Raw genomic sequence first — 18,385 nt, 5'->3', positions numbered from 1 at the left:
TTTCCACTGAAGCATCTGTTACAAAACATGTTCATGTTTTTGCCATTAGTATGCTAAATCCCAGAGGCACTTAAAAAGGATTTAGTCAGACAATATATTTTGTTTTGTTAGTTGTTGCTTATTGAGTTACACAACTAATCCAAGTGTTGGATGTTGGTGTCTACTGAATTCCGTGATTAAAATGACAAACTGAGTTTATCACCTGGTTGAGTTTGACAAGCAGAACGTTGAGGGGAGGGAATGTGACTTGTATATGTTCTGTTCCATATAATGTGCTTTTGAGTTACAACCATGATAATTAACCATGTTATTGTTGTTAACAACTATATTCTTTTAATAATGGCTTCAGTCATAGACCGGAAGCCTGTGAACGCTGAAATTGTTTTTGTTACATATACAATCACCATAGCCCAATTCCCCAAATTAAAGAGTGGACCAGATTAGTTTTCTTGAATGTTTGCCAGTTTTGATTTGATTGAAGTTTTTTTTTACATAACTGCATAAAAAAAACACTCATTTTTGAGTCTCCACTATTCTACATAACTCAAGTGACCCTTTTAAACTTGATTAAATTCTGTCATGTTTAGAACTACTTATGTCAACACCAAGCTTTTTTAAGATTAAAATTGTGCTTTCATTTTCTGGTCAGTTGAAAGGATGCTCTGAAGACCATAACTGTACTGTAAAAAACAGTAGATGCAGACTGAGAGACCTAACTTGTATACATGTATGGTATCAGTACAGTGCAAAGGCACAGTAAACGTGCACGTTTTGTTGTGGAAATTACAGTGAGTAAAAATGTGCTGTAAACCCTTTTTTAAAGAACATTTCTAAATCTATGTCTAAATTATACTTAGTCCTCAGTGTCTATCTGCCACAAATTCAATTTCATCAATATTACATTGTTGTTATATCTTAATCCTTTTATGAAAATTGATGGCCAGTAATTGGCACCCTTTTGAGCATAACATGCTATCTGAAAAGGGCAGTGGAGCTAGCATGCTAATTTGAGTCTCCCATTGGTATATTATAGTCACCTGAAATATGTGAATTGTTCGGTCAAGTTACAGCACAAACCTATGGTCTATACTAATGATTTGGCTGAGGTGGTATAGATTCAATCAAGACATAGTTATATTAAACAATATTATTATTATAAATTCTTATTATTATTATTGGTAGTAGCAGTATTAAAAGTGTTGTGGTCAAATTGTATTTGTTGTCAGTATTTCTGTTTATCAAAGGTGTGTTGGTTTAATAAGAAATGTTTTCTTTTTGGAGAACGTAGTGGAGAATTCGAGTGGTACGATATTGTATTGAAATGACATTGCTCCAGACAGTTTACATAGGCACCAACATCTAACACTACTATATGCCATTTCTATACCTCAAGAGTGGTTAATGTTTTGATGAAAAGGTATTTTTAATAAAACTGTCACTTGAATGTTGTCTACCAGGTGATACCAATACAATCACCACAGTATACAACATAGAAGTCAGCAAAACATGTACAACAATCATGGACTAGTGAACACTGAATTTTGGTAACTTGAAAAGGGAGCATCTTAAAATGTATGACATAAAAATGAAATACTATTGTCCTTTTTAACCATGACATTAGATATACCTGGAGATATGAACTACAGGGCACATCATAAATACAATCAAATGTCATAGCCTGTAACATAAATAAACATAATTTGTTTGCATTGTGCTAATTGTCACACAGGCAATGTGGTGCATTTATTCCTGTAAAGCAATGGTACTGCTCTATCGATCTTAAACAAAGAGTTCCACAATCAAATACGAGATAAACGCACAATGTTTTTGGATGTAAGTCTGTGGTTTAAGGGAACAATACATAAATAAATAAATAAATAAATAAAAATTGAATAAAATTAAAATATGCCCTCCTATGTGCGTGTAATGGTTTAGTGGAGTAGATTTAACTCCTTGTACTTGCACACAACATAATTACATTGTAGACATGCCAGTCAGTGCTCTGACAAAGTCCGAGGTGAAAAATTCCCCCGAGCCGACTGCACAGACCGCCTAATCATTCATTGAGTAGACCTTGTTATTAGGCCTGCCCCAGAGGGCAGTCATCCCCTGCCCGGAAACCCTGGAAACTTCCGCCTAGATGAACCACTCCTTCTTGCTCTCGTCAATAGTCTCTGTGAAGGCGGGGTCGTTGACGATGATGGCGGCGTCAGCACAGTCCGCTGATTCGGCCCCCTTGGCCTCATTGGTGTGGTAGGAACCCTTGTGGCGGAACATGTGGCGCACCAGGAACACCAGGGTGCACAGGATGGTGAAGATTACCACGGCGATGATCCCTGCGTGTCAAATTGGTATAATTACATTCCATGCAAAGCAGTGATGTAAATGGGTGTTGCTGGGTTGCAGCAGCATCCTTACCCCCGATGATCGCCGAGTCACGATTCAGCCCATCTCTGCTCACCATCTCCTCATTGAAAGGGAACTGGGCACCAGCTGAAATAAAATAAATGATATTTGTGTTTTTGGGGGAATAGGCCTATGATGTATTCCTCTATTATGACCAAACTCAACTGTTTCAACTGCTTCAAAGAAAATACACAGAAAAAACAGTCACATATAATCAATACAAATGTAATGGAAATGTTGAATCATGAACTGTAGCTGTGTGACTCATTATGAGCAAGACAATGCACCAAGTTATCATGAAAATGACAATGGCTGCCAAAGCTTTTGTGTTTGGCTTTTTGTGTATTCGAACCATCCTTTACAGTCATCCTTTACAGCCTGGTAAAGGTGGAGCATGTATGTGTATTGCATATAAATAGATTGAGCAGCCGTGTGTGTAACCCTGAACACAGCAGAGCTCAGAGGGTGCAGGAAGATGGGAGAGGAGAGTTGAGCGAACCCGTCTGCTCTCTACAGCTGCCAGCTCTGTGGGCCCGCTACTGTACATGCAAGAAAATGGTGGCAAAACCATATGAATCTTGCAATGGGGGCACACACACACACACACACACACGCATGCGCATATGCACACACAATAGCACACACACACACAAACAGTGCCCAGTCCTTGGTGCCTTTGCCAGCCCCTGAACTAATCCACTCTGCAGGCCAGTGACAGTGATCACAGATGTCTTTCCCTGAGAGCAACCGTCACCAAATCTGCCGCTTTTGGAAAGCGGAACCAGGGAGAAGGATCCTCATTCTAAAGTGCATACCCACTCTCCAAGAGCCAAATCAGATTTCTGATTTCACAGCCCAGTCTCACTGTTATCTGGCAAAAGAGAGCCTTAACCATGGGAACCCTTTGTAAAACTCTGCTTCTACTCCGAGGTCCTTGCAGGCATTACATGCCCCAAAGGAATAGCTTTCTGAAAGCCCAGGAGAAGTATACAATTTGCCAGGCAACAGAAGCCAGAATGAAAACTATAGATTAACGTGTCCTTCCCCCTGGAGTCTTTGTGGGTGTACCTTGTAAATAGGGCTGGGATCAATACGCTGACCTTTTAGATGTCCACACTGCAATGAAACCCTCCAGGGTGAAATCACTGAGTGAACCCAGAGGGTTTGCCAGATACCAGCTGGCCCGGTTTTGGCGTGGTTCTGGCACATCTGCACCGGATTAGGTTTGTTTTCTTTGAGTTCACTGTGAACGTTTGCAAACTCACACAAACGGTCTGAGGAGGTAAGTCTCTGCGTACAAACATGAATCCTGGACTAGGTTATCATTTGAATTGAACAATTTGGAATGTTTAGACACAAATCTTCAAATTTAAAGTTCAAAGAATATGCGTTCGCCTCGAGCGTCTTCCTCTGTTTGCCAAATTTGAGCGCACCTCTGCTGTTAACTTGGACTGGTCAATGGTGACATTTTCCAAAAGAGGTGACATTTACGTCCAACACACACACACACACACAAACACACACACACAGACAGCTGCACAAGCAACTGTGACCTCAGTTCTGACCATTTAGGGAGACTCTGAATGAGCTATAGGTCAGTCTGATGCTGACAAGGGTAATACGCAGGACTCTCAGTTTAAACAAGAGCCCAGCTTCAGAACTGACATGATGGATTTTCATAATGGCATAATTGAGGCCAGGGCTAAATGTCTGACAGTCTTATTAACGGGAAGGCTACCCATTTTATGTTACTAAAGCTCATACTTCACATTGTGTATTAGGGTGTGGACATTCTCCACAGGGTTTAATTTGTGTTGGGAGTGGAATGAAACCGAAAGGGATTGGATCAATTACTCACCATGCTTGTTGGATCAATTACTCTCCATGCATGCATGCTTGGCTGGCCAGAAATCTAGCGTACTGAGCACATATGAATGGTTTCCAGACTGTGATCTCATCTAAAACTGAGTGCTATATATATGTAAACTAAATGAGCACGGGAATGAGAAGAGATAATTCAACTAATTAGACAGTTAGTTGGATACCAAATGCCCAAAGAACACAAGGTTTGACCATTGCTTGATGAGGAATTTGTGAAACATTGGTACATGAAGACTGGTACACGGTACATCACCTGTCATCACAATCATCATCATGAGGATCATCATCATTGTCTTACAGTCCCTCAGTGTGGGTTACTCACCTGAATCTGGGTGCCAGGGATCAAAGGCAGCAGACATGGGTGAAATAGTGAGAGGAGACGCCCCACAGTTAGACTCCACGAGGACCCCCTGGACTGAGGCGGTTGAGGAAATGCCTGATCGCAGGGCTGCCTTCAGAGGGGCTATACGGTTGAACTGCACTCTGGAGAGACAGCCTACGAAGCCTGGGGTGTTGTACTTCTCGATGATCACAGGGTCAATTTGACCCGTTTCTGTGAAACAGACAGCAAATAAGGTTTCGGGAAGCAATTTAGTTTCTGACAAATAGTAGAACACAGTGAGACAGAGAGAATAGAACGGAACAAATAGGACAACAATAATATAATTCCTCAATTCCTATCTCTTCTCTTGGGAAAGATTTTGTTGTTGGACTGTAGAATTCTGGATGAATGCTTCCACAGGAAATCTATGTAAAAATTGGCAGTGGGGTGATACTAGTACGTGAGGAGAGGGTTGCAATATAATTGTACATATCCTGAAGGGAAAAAACAATGCTCAGAATGACCCTTCTCTGAAATGGCAACAGATAGATGTATTTTAAAAGTTTTAAAGAGGTGCTGGATGCCTTGAATCTGAATTGAGTCTTAAATTGAGGCTCTATCACACAACCCTCTGTCACTGACCATTTGGCACAAATAACTGGGATTAATACTTAAACCTCAATTTCTCTGAGAGCAAAACAAATCCACACTAAGTGAGCAAAGAGCCACAGCTGGAGCTAGATTAAATGTTTGCCAGGCACCATCAGTGCAGAGACAAAACAATCACAGCATCATTGAATCATTAAATCTGACAAAAGCTCATCAGTTAACAGTAACAGTAGATGACCCCCTGATATGCTAGCATCATGGATGCAAAAATATATTAAATGGTTTTAAAAATGCAATAAAAACTTTATTGATGTAAAATAAGTGTTATTTTTGTAGGTAGAATACTCTTCTTAGCCCCCACACATTTAGATCTAAAGCAACAGAGTAAAACACCATACAGTGCACGAGATCTATCCTTCAAAGTCCACATCATGCCTACTATGCATGCTGCCCTGTTAATTGGTAACAAGTTAGTGCATTGTTGCATGGATCCTTTGTTGTGAAAAAGACTATTTTCCTCTCTGTGCATTCTCCTCTTCCTCCTCCACACCTCAACAGTGTCGTCTCACTACTTAGTTAACGCCCACAAAACACCCAAACAGCATAGATTCAGTGCCAACACAGACTTCAAGACATAAAACACCAAGGTGAGAAACAAAGTACAAATGGCATACAAACAAGACGTCGAGTGACAAATGCATCATTCCACGCTATGCCTGACATCGATCAATTCAATCGCATTCATCATTAATAAGTGTTGACAGAATGCTTGTCCTTGCCTCGTAAACAGACCGTGGAGCGTAGTGATACCTGCAGTCTGGAAATGCTGAAGGAGACTGAAGGCTCTCTCTCCTGCACACAGCAGTGTGTTTTCTTCTGCTCGCTCTGTGTCACTTTGTGCCTTGGACCGATCCTGCCTGTCTCACCGCCTGCCTGCCTGCCTGCCTGTCTGTCTTTTGTGTGTGCGCCTGCAAAAATGCCTGTGTGGCAGTCTCTCCCCGTCCACTGCTTCCCTCACTTCAAGCGCCCTTTGAGATGCCAGTGTGTTTGTGTGCACGCTTGCAGCCTGCCCCTGTCTCCAGCTGTGCCTGCCTGTATCTCTCTGCCCTCTTGTGTCTCTGTGTGTGTGTGTGATGGTCAATTATCAGCCCTTTATGCTGCTGTGGGCGTTTCGGCATGCTGCTCCTCGCAGCTCTGCTGCAGTTACAGGAAAACCTGGAAACTGGAGCTAGATCAGGAGCCTATGCACTTTATAAGATGATGTCAGGTTTTTAGAGAGCTAGTGGATAATAATATTCAAGGGAATACAACACTGGGACAATCTGGACAACTTGACTGCAGTGGAATGAGGATTTGTTATATAGCAGAAACTCCAGTTTTGCGTGTATTTGATTTAATTCACTCGACCACATGTGACTGACTTCTTTATGACTACTCGCAATTAGCTAAATCAAGTCTGCTCACCAAAGCCACAGTATCACTGATAGGGTTAACTAAGGTAGCTAATTAGATATAGCATACAAAGGTGGGCAATAATGCTCAAAATCCTTTATACACTAAAACTGTAAAAATTCAATAACAACTTACCAAAGACCTTTCCAAGGAATATTGTCTTGACCAGATTGAACTCAGTGTCTGAAGCTTCTGGCAATGTGTAACTCACTGATGGATAATGATCCAGCTGTAAGAGAAATGAGAAAATATAGGAAGTTGGTATTTGATCCTTGCACGGTTGCTGTTCAAAACACCCTCGCTAGGTTACAGTGAATCTCCATGCTGACATGATGCAAAGAACCAGCAATAGCGTTTTTAGTTGTTTAGCACCATCTAGTGGTATCCTAAAGTCCCATTTCATTATAAAGCACCACCATCTTGCAAGGGTTTGTTGTGATGGTTCTTGAGGCCAAAAGTGCTGTGGGAATTCTCAAAAACTGTGATTTTGAGTTAAATAAAACCCCATCTACAAAAATGCAGACATTCCATTACCTTTTTTCTGCATTTTTTCACAGAAATATTACGGTAAGAAGAGAAAATTGCAACCCACAACTTCAGAAAATCCTTGAACACAAGATCACAAAATCCTGGAGGGACTGAAATTACACACAAAATCCCATTTCATTATCTAGCACAGTATCTTTGGACACCCTTTTCATTCTCCCCTGTCTTTTTCTGATTAACGAGATAGGTTTAAGCTGAATTTATGAAGCAGCAACAGAATTGGAGAGGAGGTCCAAATGTAATGTAAATACATGTGACATTGCCAAGTCAATGGTCCCCACCTGTAAGTGGATGATCCTGTGCTGTCTGGAGATGTTGACACTGTGTGGTTGCCCGTTGGCCATGTTCCGGTGGTCCAGACTGACGGTGAAAGGCTCCTTGAGTCCCCCTAGGTTATAACGGATCTGAAGGGTCCCTGTGAGGCGACACAGTAAAACCACAAGTCTCCGTTAGACACTAAATGACCACCTACATCAACAGCTACCACAACTATCTGATAGAATTACACAAATTTAAAAAAGCAAACAAACCAGTTTAAGAAACATTAGAATTAACAAACAAACCAGTTTACCCATTTATATACTGTATCTTATGTCATTAAATACAAGGTAGATAGGTAGACAGACACACACACACGAACTGATTGAGCTGTAAATTCTATGTTCAAATTAATTCATCTCCAGAATGTGGCTCCTGATAACCTCTCCTTTCAGACACTCTGAGTGTCTCACCGTTGTGGCGCAGCACCACGGCCAGGTAGTCCTGTGTCCTGGCGCTGATGTAAATGAGCACGCTGGGGGTGTTGGAGGTGCTGAAGCTGAAGGTGAGCTCCTCCTGGGTCAGGTTGGCCTCGGTGGTCAGGGGAGACAGGACGCCCTTCCCCTCCCTCAGAGCAGAAGCCCCAGAGCCTGACATCAGGTCGTACCGCACCACGGTGCCTGTCTCGAAGTAGCCACCGACATCTTGGGAAAGGGAAAAAAGACATAGAGAAGATGTTTGATCAGAGTGTGGGCGTCACGCCACAAACTATGGCTGATCTAGCTAAGCTAGCTAAGAATCACAGGGTGTCCTTGAAATGCGACAAGAAAAAAAATACAAAAATCGCTCATTTTGATTGTAACATTACTTTCAGGAACCAAGGAACTAGAATAAGTCTCAACTAATAGGGTATTTTGCTTGATTCCTCTGTTAAATCAAAAAGTCTCAATATCTTGATCATAATTAGATTACTCCAACTTTAAATGTGATACAATAGCATGACTAGTTCCTAAGCATAGCATTATCTCATTATTCTGAAGTCTATGGCACTAAACCAATGCATTCAGTACAGGATGACTATGATACCTTCTGTGCAGAAAGGGCCATCAAATGCAGTCAGGGAGCAATCACAGGAATAGCCATTGTACTTCTCCAGGCACTTTCCCCCATTCTGGCAGTGCATTCCGTAACTGCTGCAGTGACCCGAACAGCCAGGCTTCACTCCCGGAGTAACCTTTGCCCTCTCCTCAAGGTCAAGGGTCACTCCATTCATCTTCAGGGAGCGAATGCATCCCAGGAAACCTCTTTGACCCCCTGATGCACCTGTGGTGTTATGAAAACAGCAGCAATGTTAGACAAGAGAGACCCAATAATGAGAGCTCATCCACAATTTCAGTCAGAAATTCAAGCCTATTGTAACATATTCTTTCATAAGCAGATAAACTAAAGGAATACTGATTGACTGACGTAGAATACTGATTGGACTAGTAGAGTATTGCTTTCTGAGTAAGGCCTGTACAGGCTAACAACTATCACTCAGGGCGCTCTCATGAGCCCAGATTCATGCACTGTGAATTACCAAAGAACCTGACTAGTTGTTATGACAGTCAGAGCACATAGGTAACAATAGTAACTATAGTATGTCAATCAGAGCACATAGGGAACTAGTAACTGTAGGAAGGGCATCCATAACTCTTACCCACGAAGAGCTGGCTGAAGAGCTGGAGGCGGGTGTGACCCTGGGGCGGGGCCAGGCGCACCTCCTTGTACTTTCCGTCAAGCTGTAGCACCGCCTCCTTCACATTGCGCTCCGCCTCCACTCTGTGCCACTGGTCATCGTTGAGGGGCGTGGCCGAGAGCACGGTCAGCTCCACAGGCCCATTCCCCACGTCGAAGGAGAACGAGACCGTCGTGGTCGCTGAGGACGAGAGACGAGATGACATAAGAGGGAGATTCACAGGCTAGAAGCATGTCTACACACTCCTGATTTCACTTCCTCTTGACTTGCCAGGCCAAATGTCACTTTGGCACTCTGTGATGAGAGTTCACAGCCAGAGATGATTTAAATTTGTGGACTGGAGGTGCTTCTAAAATGAATGCCACCAAGGCTATATCTCCAGGGTTTTCTCATAGACCCACCCCTAACATCTGCATATTGATGTACCCTGTAGCCCCACCTTCAGAAGGTATTTGTATTGGCTTAGAAATGCCTAATGCTGTAATTGTTCACACCCTTATTTAAGCAACATATCACCATGGATGTCTCCAGGTGGATATGTTAATTCCTCTCAAGATATAAAGGCTAATACATGCCTCCAAAGTGTATGCTAATATATAGACATGTTGCATGTTTATATGTGTGGCTAAGTGAGACTACACACACTCAGACAGCATCCAGCTTGATCTGGCATATCTTTTAAACCTGATGACTGCCTGCCAAATAACACAACGTGAAAATGAAACCATTTACATTTCAGCTCAAGTCGGATGAAGTCAGCGTTGCCCAGGTTCTCCAGGAAGACGCCGTAAGTGGATGAAGTCTTAAAATAGAAGGAGATGTCTGCGCTGTTCTCCCCCTTGAAGGTGGGGAAGTGCAGGTAGGAGGCTGGTGTGTTGAAGGAAGCAGCATTCCAGTAGTTACCTGTCAGGTGCATTAAAACACTTGAATGAACACTTGTGTATTTTGTACATTTGACGCTATGAATGTTATACCACCTGATACTGTTTGGTTGCAGTGTAGATGTTGCTACTCAAAACATCAGCTTAAATTACAGTATCAAAAAGTCTGAAGGGAGTTTGTGAACATTTGATTCTATGATATATTCTGGGGGAACAGAGTGAAAAAAGGGCATTCTGCAGCTCAGAACACCTGTTTAAGTACAAGTTTAAACAAGCTTCTTTATATCTAGGGTTTCTTGTATACTCTTAATACTGTCTGGGGGAACAGAGTGAGAAATCCTGTCTAGTTCACTTACGGTCTCCCTGACAACGTAAAGGCCCCACAGTGAGTCTGGCCTCAGAGCTGGGCCGGTTGACATCCCCGACCACCACCTGAATGACAGGTAAATGATCCTTATACATGAGTATTCCAGAATCTTCTCTCCTGAAGAACACACAAGAGACAGAAAAGAAAAAGTACAGTCAGTGATTTTGAAGGGAGTGTTTTTGCTAACTCAAATCAGGAAAATGTGGAGAATTTTGATACATATTTGAAAAAAGTCAACATCAATGACACCTGTTTTAAAAGTGACCTTAATGACTGGACAAAAATAATGAACTCATCATAAAAAAACAACACTATGCCATTTAAACACAAGAAGGCTGGAATCTCACCACTGCCTCTGGTCAGCATCGCAGTTGCAGTAGTGACTGGGTTCAGTGCAGTTGCGCTCAATCCCACAGGCACATTTCTGGACACCTGGCCCTGAGCCACCCCAGTAGGTGTGCTTCTCATTGCCTCTCCCCACCCACCAGGTGAAAGGAGACCCCTCTGCCGGTCAAACACATGTACAATGTATTTATAATCATTCAGATTCAAGCGTCTGCTGTATACAGCGTCTGACAAACATCTGACGGTACAGATACAGTATCTACAGTATTTTTTATCAGTATAAGTATATATATATATATATATATATCCAATATAATGATATTGCTGTCACACATCTTACATGGTAATACAACTGTATTGCACTGTCATACTTTATAGTACCATTACTAAACTTCATAGATGTAGGGAATTTATAGACTTTATTATTCTAAAGAATGCGTCCCAATTAGGACTTGAATAAAACCATGGTATATTACATTTACATTCAGTTTTATTTAGTTATATTGCCGCATAAATAATGAACATATTCTTAAGGCTTTTTTAAATATCCCAAAATCTCTATATAATGCAAACTTTAGTCCGGAATCCATAAACAAAACATGCTTAAGCACAGAGCAACTGCCTGTCTATTTGACTCAACCAGCAATGTGTTACACTGTCAGCATCCTCGCAACTTCAGTTTCGACCAGACTAGCGTGATGGATGTCCCGGCAGCGGCCGGTTCCTCTTGGCTACTGACAGACAGAGGAGCATCCTTTTTAATGGCCTCTCTTGTGCTTCAACCACGCTGGCTGTCAAGTCGTCAGCCTAATTGAAAAAAGCTGGCTTTGTTACGCCTGGACCTGTTGTGGATTTGTGCATAAAGCCTGTGGGCCCTGAGGCTAAACTTCTCTCTCTCTCTGAGAGTAAACAGAGAGAGGAAGGGTTGGGTGGGGTAGAGGGTGTGTTGATAAATGAGAGGCACCTTAGCTGCCTGCCTCTGGCTACCTCTCTCTACACACGCAAGGATATGACATGAGGAGAGAATGGACTGTCCTGATAATGCCAGCTGTCTCCGAGGGGCATATGTAAATATATATCGACTAGCAAAATAGAAATTTGGTCTGAGTTACTCACAGACCCAAAGGCTTATACAAAACGTATACAAATCTGCGATTGATAGATAGGTAGGTGAGGAACATGGGATTAAACAAATAAACTCAAACTGTGCGTGTGATTATATATATCGACTTGTGAAAAAAATCTAGGTCTGAGTTACTCACAGACCCAGAGGACTGAATATGGGACAAAACTACTGTGAGTGAAAGAAACACACACACACACACACAGTGCAGTGTACCTGGTGTATTGAGTAGACGTGACATGCGGCAGGCATAGGCCACATGCTGCTCACAGTGCTCTGCACTGCTGGTGATGGCATTAATCTGCATGGAGGAGACAAAATAGTTCAACACCATTTATCTTTTATGCCAGAGCCTTTTTGTAAACATGCTCTCAATCTTCAGGGTTACACTGTAACAATTCATTGCAGCATTATATTTTGCATATATACACAGTCATATGTCAACATTTCCCATTAAAACTGGCTTAGGAAAACTAGTCCATCATGACTTGGATGAGCCCACCTGTTCGGATGACATGCTATAGTTGAGCTCCAGCACAGTGGCCGTCTCCAGCTCTGCACTCACAAGACTCTGGGAAGGCAGGTCATTGGCCACCATTGTCCACACTTTATCCTCTGAGGAACACACACAAACAGCCACACACACACAAACCTCAGGTCCACTGTCTGAATGAGAATGCTCAAATAACCTGATATAGCCTTGCTCTACGGTCTGAATGAGAATGCTCAAATATGACAGAACAGGCACACCCACATAACACCCACATAATATCACATATCAGCTATGAACTGTCTAAATGAAAATAGTCAAGCTTGCACTGTATTGTGTAACTGTCTGAATATAAATGATCTGGTCCACTGATGCTGTGTAAATGCTAATGCTAATTAACATAGATGCTAATGTTAGTTAACATAAACCTGAGGATGCCGTCCCACTGCGGGCCGCTCTGTGATGTAATGCGTTTGAGAGTGCCTCTCACCTGTCATGATGCAGTTGACTCTGAAGGGCTCCAGAGACCCACTGCCGTCTGGGTCGATCCAGTACGTGTTAGACGTCTTCCCCAGGTGCTTGTACTCCTCACAAGACTGCTCATACACAGCTAAAGAGGGAAATTCTTATCATTTATAGGCAAGGCAGGGTACAATTATTTTGCACAATTCATACACATTGGTAAATCAAAGTGCATTAAAACCAGTAAAAGAATACTGACAAATAGAGAATTACAAAAGGATGAATGCAGATACACATACTCTGAGTAAATGAGCGGCAGTCTTTAAAAATAAGAATATACAAATCGGAGACATCATTTTGATCATGAGGTGACCACCACTTATGGTTTCATACCACATTTAATATTTTCTTGTCATATATGTGGCAGTGACATGACACGCCATTACTGTTCATATTTATAGTATACACATTTTTATAATGAAACACTGGAGCTATGCTAAGGAAGAAATTATGCTTAATGTGGAGGATCCCTTATTTCATATTGTGCACAGCATTAGTTATCTCGAAGAACGATGTGTAATCTATAATGCCTCAGTAAATGCCTACATTGAAGTACTTCGCATTAAGAGATTACATGAATAACCCCTACTTTTTAGCAGAAGTTAGATCATATAAAAACTCTGCAGTAGACTACATACATGCAAGTCTGGACATTTCTACCATTCTGGACAAGGCATATTGGCCTCTCATCAGAAAAGTACAACAGCATGAAGAAAATATTAAATCATCTTGGTTGTAATGTTACATTAAGTGCATGCCTCATATATACAGAGCTATAGCCCTAGCATGTCATTGAGTTACTCATGCATTTGTTAGGAGCGGAGACTCACAGGTGTGGCAGGTGGCCCCAGTGTAACCCGTCCCCTCACAGCCACAGCTGAAGGAGTCCCATGTCTGAGAGCAGCGGCCACCATGCTCACAGTGGTTGGGCTCACACCTGCAGTGGTGAGAGAGAGAGAGAGAGAGAGAGAGAGAGAGGGGGAGAGAGGGAGAGGGAGAGAGAGAGAGAGGGAAAGAGAGAGAGAGAGAGAGAGAGAAAGACAGAGCGAGAGAGAGCGAGAGAGAGAGAAAGAGGAACAGAGACAGGGAAAGAAACAGAGGGCTTTGAGACTTGACACAGTATGGACTAATTACATAGTATGCGTGTTATGGGGGGGATCATCATCAAGCACTTCTTCATTCCTGTAGTTCACAGACTCCCATAGCTCTCTCCCCATGGCACATCTCTTCACATGGTTAGAGAAACATAGACACGGAAACGCCTTCCTGCATTTAATTCTGATTCTGATTTCTCTTCCAATGCAACACAAATCACTGTAATAAACATGTCAGTGTTTTTATTCCACGCAGAGGGCGAAAACATGGCTTTCCTGTGCTTGCGTTGTTTTGCACTGCAGTGAGTTTCAAGGCTTTGTCTCACGCCGAGAGGTGGGATTAACGACTTCATCGCAAAGGAAATGTAAACTTGCTACGCTCTCTGCTGAATCCGCTAAAGCCCCTGCACCGAAACTCATCTCCATATCCCAAGGGACACAACAGGGCCCCTCGCACTGGATAATGCAAGAGTGTGCACAAGTGTGTGTGTGGGGGGAGAGAGAAGAAAAAGAAAGACAATGAGGAAAGGAGAAAAATTGCAAGAAAAGACAAGAGGGTTTGCCATTTCTGCTTGAGTAGGATCTTGAGTAGGATCTTTTGTTATGTTATGTTGTGTCATGGTGTATTTCTCAATATTGGTTGACATGTTTATGTCTGCGTGTGTGAGGATGTGTGTGTGTGTGTGTGTGAGGATGTTTGTAGGGATGTTAATGTCGGCAAAGTGTGTTTTTGTGTTGAGTTGTGTTTCTCTGCATGCATAACATAAACATACCCCCCCCCCGCCCCCCAATGGACCAGCCCTCAGCGGCTCTCTGCGTCAAGCCCCAGGTCTGATCTGTCATGTGACATATGCCACAGAGGTTACCCAGAGTGCACCAGTGCTGTGCTTATGAGACACATGGGTCATGGGTGGCGTACCGATCTATGATGGCACACATGTCGAGGCTGACATTTTCGAAGGTCCCCAGCGATCCTTGCTCCACCGCCTGCAGGTCCACCAGCTGCTCGTCCACGTGGATCAGCTGCATGCAGCCCTGGAAGGACCTTTGCATGGGGGACAGGTTGGTCCGGGGGAAGTAGCCTGCAGATGACAGCCACACACACACAGGTTATCCAAGTGGTTTAAACCGTCCGCTTTGTGACAAAACAGACCAACAGACAGAAGGAGAGAGAAAGAGAGAGAGAGACGGAGAGAGAGAGAGAAAGAGAGAGAGACGAACTATTCACACAGTACAAACTGTTTGTGTATGTATGCCTGTGTGTGTGTGTTTATGTGTGTGTGTGTGCGTGTGTGTGTGTGTGTGTGTGTGTGTGTGTGTGTGTTTATGTGTGTGTGTTTATGTGTGTGTGTGTGTGTGTGTGTGTGTGCACAGCATGTATATGAGTACAATGGAATGTGCGTGTAGCTAATGCTACATGCTTGGAGGCTCTCCATCTGGTTAGAGAGAGAAGTTGAAAGCATTTAACCGAGGACATGGAAGAACAGTGTGTGTGTGGTTGAGCCCAGTGTGTGTGATCTTGACTACTGTGACTCTCTGACACAACATCCAATGCCAAAAAAGACTGCTAAACTGAATGTGATGAATGCATGCTGCTAAACTGCAGCCACAGTTTATGAACATTTCCAATTGCTACTAGCGATGGCTTTACAAGTCTTAATTCATATGAAATGCACAGGAAATCAGGAAACAACAAAGCAAATAGTTCAACAAAGATGGTAGCATAAAAGCTGTTTACAGTAAAACCAGCTGGATGAATGCTTTGTCGTAGTTGTCATTTGTCAACACAACTGAACAAAACAACAAATGAGCTGACCAGTAACAGTAATATTACATGGCCCCCTGCTATTCTGTAACTCTCTGATTAACACAATAAACATCCTTTTTTACTAAGTATCAATGTGTTGCTTCCTAATGTACAACACTGTACTCAGTTATCTCGTATAGTGTAATATAGGTACTTAGTATAACAAGGTCCAAGTAGTGTTGTGACCAGATGGGCTTTCTGTGACAACAGGAGCAGGTGCTGTCGTCATGGTGAGAAGCCTTAAAATCCTAAACATCACTTTAATTCTCCCCCACACATCCCTGAACTCACCTCCAAAGTAGTAGGAGCCTCCTGTCCTGATCATGATGGGCAGGGCAGCCCTTACTGAGGACGTTTCATCGCCGTCGATGGTCAGCATGGCGAAACTCTCCAGAGCCAGGAAGTGGACACTGTGCCACTGGCCATCATTGAGCCCAGAACCTGGCCACACAAATACAGAGATTCAGCGACAAAGATAACTGTCACCTTTGTGGTGTTGAGTCTGAATTGTTCAGTGCTGGTACAAAGTTCAACATACTGAATAAACTGATATGCTTCCTTATATTTACATACCAAGTATTACCTGACAATAACAGCAATTCAAAAATAACAGTGACATACTTTTATGTATACACCATTAGGAACTGTCTGCAAAGCGGATTATACTGATATTTACATTCATGCATACAGTATTAGAGACCCATTGCTTGGACAGATAATGCTTTCATCTGAAAAATCCTGTTTCTCTACAAACTTTGCAGGTTACACTGGATCCTTTCCCACTTCTAGTCCCCTGGCATTTAGATTAGGATTAGGATTAGATTTCGATAGGGTTATTAAACTGAGAGGCTGGTTTGAAAAACTATGAAATTTGCATCATAAGCATAGTTTGATCATTGATTCTGGCAGAGATACCTGCCTTATGGTCTGTCTCTGGGTTGCATGTGATTATTACAGCATTACAGCATTGCAAATGCAGCACTCGTCTGGTTGTCTGGAGATGTGTGTGTTCGTGTGTTTGTGTGTCTGTGCGAGTGTGTATGGGTCTGTGTATGGTGTGGTTGTCTATGCATGTGTGTGTTTGTGTGCGTGTTTATTTGTATGAATGTGTGTGTGTGAGTGTGTGTGTGTGTGTGTGTGTGTGTGTGTGTGTGTGTGTGTAAGCATGTGTAAGCATGTGTAAGCGTGTGTGCGTGTGTGTGTATATGTGTATATGTATGTGTGTTTACAGATACAGTATGTGTGTATGTATTTGTGTATGTGTGTTCTCACCTGAGGACATACGTCTGCTTTGTTTCTGAGAGCTGTAGATGAATGTGCATTTAGAGATAAGTGTGTATTTGTGTGTGTATTTGTGAATGTGTGTCCTCACCTGATGATATACCCACAGGTATGCTCTGTTTCTGAGAGACACAAATGTAGATACGTGTGTGTGTGTGGTGTGTGTGTGTGTGTGTGTGTGTGTGTGTGTGTGTGTGTGTGTGTATTCTCACCTGATGATATACCCACACGTATGCTCTGTTTCTGAGAGACATAGATATGCACGTTGACCTTCCCGTCCACCAGGCTGATCTCCACGCCTCCATACCCCAGCGTCGAGAACAGCAGCAGGCCACTTGGGTTCCATGTGCGGAACATCAGGCTCACAGACATCGTGTCAGAGTCACTTCGCCCCGGCAGCAGCAGGAAACTGGTGGCATTGAAGAACACAGGGAACGTGCGGGACTCCGCGCAGGAGAACGTCAGGTTGCGCTATGGAATATCAAGGGAACAGACGTGGATGATTGCCAAAAGTGTTGCATAACTTTCCTACATCTAAGACTGCTCTGTGTACATTTTCTGTAACGCTGTATGCATTTACTATCAGAGTTTATGTAATCATTCCATACATCCAATGCATCCACACTCTGCTGCATACCTACTGCATTGCTGTGCAAGTTTACTATCAGGCTTTATGTAATCGTTCAATACATCCAAACGTAGCACAGTACATTTGATGCATCAGAACAAAATGATGCTGTAGACATCTCTACTCATACAGAGAAATGTCATGGTACATAGCTGATTAAACAGAGATTCATACAAAGCTTGACGTATCCACTTTCTTCCTGCGGACCAGGTTGGTGATGTTGTCGCCGTTGTACACAATGCGTTCCATGCAGCCCACAAAGTTATCTCTGCCTCCAGAGATTGGCTTATTGGAAACAGCCATGCCTCCAAAGCTGATCTGTGAGAGACGGGGGGGGGGGGGGGGGGGGGGGGGGGGGGGGGGGGGGAAGGGGGAGAGAGAGAGTTAGAGAGAGAGGGAGGGAGTGAGAGGGGAGGGAAAGAGAGAAAGAGAAAAAACATAAAGTTCATAGGAGCGATGGAGAGAGTGAGAGAAAAAGATAAGCAAAAGAAAGGGAAGGAGACAGAGACACAAAGGAAACAAAGAAAGCGACATACGGAATAAGAAGCGGCTTATTTGTGAGTGCCTGGTGGTATTTTTGAAAGAAGCTTATTTATGTATTCCTGCTTGTGGCCTCTGCCTGAACTGACTCCACA

The 18,385-nt window shown here is 42.9% G+C and overlaps 1 protein-coding gene across 1 annotated transcript in view; it reads right to left on the bottom strand.

The window, feature by feature from the left end:
- Positions 1–114: 114 nt before the first annotated feature.
- The window catches only part of cntnap2b (contactin associated protein 2b), a 40,485-nt gene continuing 22,214 nt past the window's right edge, over positions 115–18,385 (bottom strand). Inside the window, exons 7-25 of the mRNA XM_031559342.2 lie at positions 17,925–18,068; positions 17,335–17,593; positions 16,133–16,282; positions 14,954–15,116; positions 13,771–13,877; positions 12,909–13,028; positions 12,431–12,543; positions 12,145–12,229; positions 10,808–10,964; positions 10,450–10,577; positions 9,945–10,115; positions 9,174–9,392; positions 8,561–8,797; positions 7,948–8,178; positions 7,498–7,631; positions 6,806–6,899; positions 4,610–4,840; positions 2,419–2,493; positions 115–2,336 (exon numbers count right to left, since the gene is read on the bottom strand). Coding sequence (XP_031415202.1) covers positions 2,137–2,336; positions 2,419–2,493; positions 4,610–4,840; positions 6,806–6,899; positions 7,498–7,631; positions 7,948–8,178; positions 8,561–8,797; positions 9,174–9,392; positions 9,945–10,115; positions 10,450–10,577; positions 10,808–10,964; positions 12,145–12,229; positions 12,431–12,543; positions 12,909–13,028; positions 13,771–13,877; positions 14,954–15,116; positions 16,133–16,282; positions 17,335–17,593; positions 17,925–18,068 — 3,018 coding nt within the window. The 3' untranslated portion in view covers positions 115–2,136. The remainder of the gene's footprint in view (positions 2,337–2,418; positions 2,494–4,609; positions 4,841–6,805; positions 6,900–7,497; positions 7,632–7,947; positions 8,179–8,560; positions 8,798–9,173; positions 9,393–9,944; positions 10,116–10,449; positions 10,578–10,807; positions 10,965–12,144; positions 12,230–12,430; positions 12,544–12,908; positions 13,029–13,770; positions 13,878–14,953; positions 15,117–16,132; positions 16,283–17,334; positions 17,594–17,924; positions 18,069–18,385) is intronic.

Source organism: Clupea harengus, chromosome 22, assembly GCF_900700415.2.
Source record: "Clupea harengus chromosome 22, Ch_v2.0.2, whole genome shotgun sequence".
In the NCBI taxonomy this organism is placed as follows: domain Eukaryota; kingdom Metazoa; phylum Chordata; class Actinopteri; order Clupeiformes; family Clupeidae; genus Clupea; species Clupea harengus.
The sequence above is the reverse complement of the archived record's forward strand: the minus strand, read 5'-3'. Positions and strand labels throughout refer to the sequence as shown.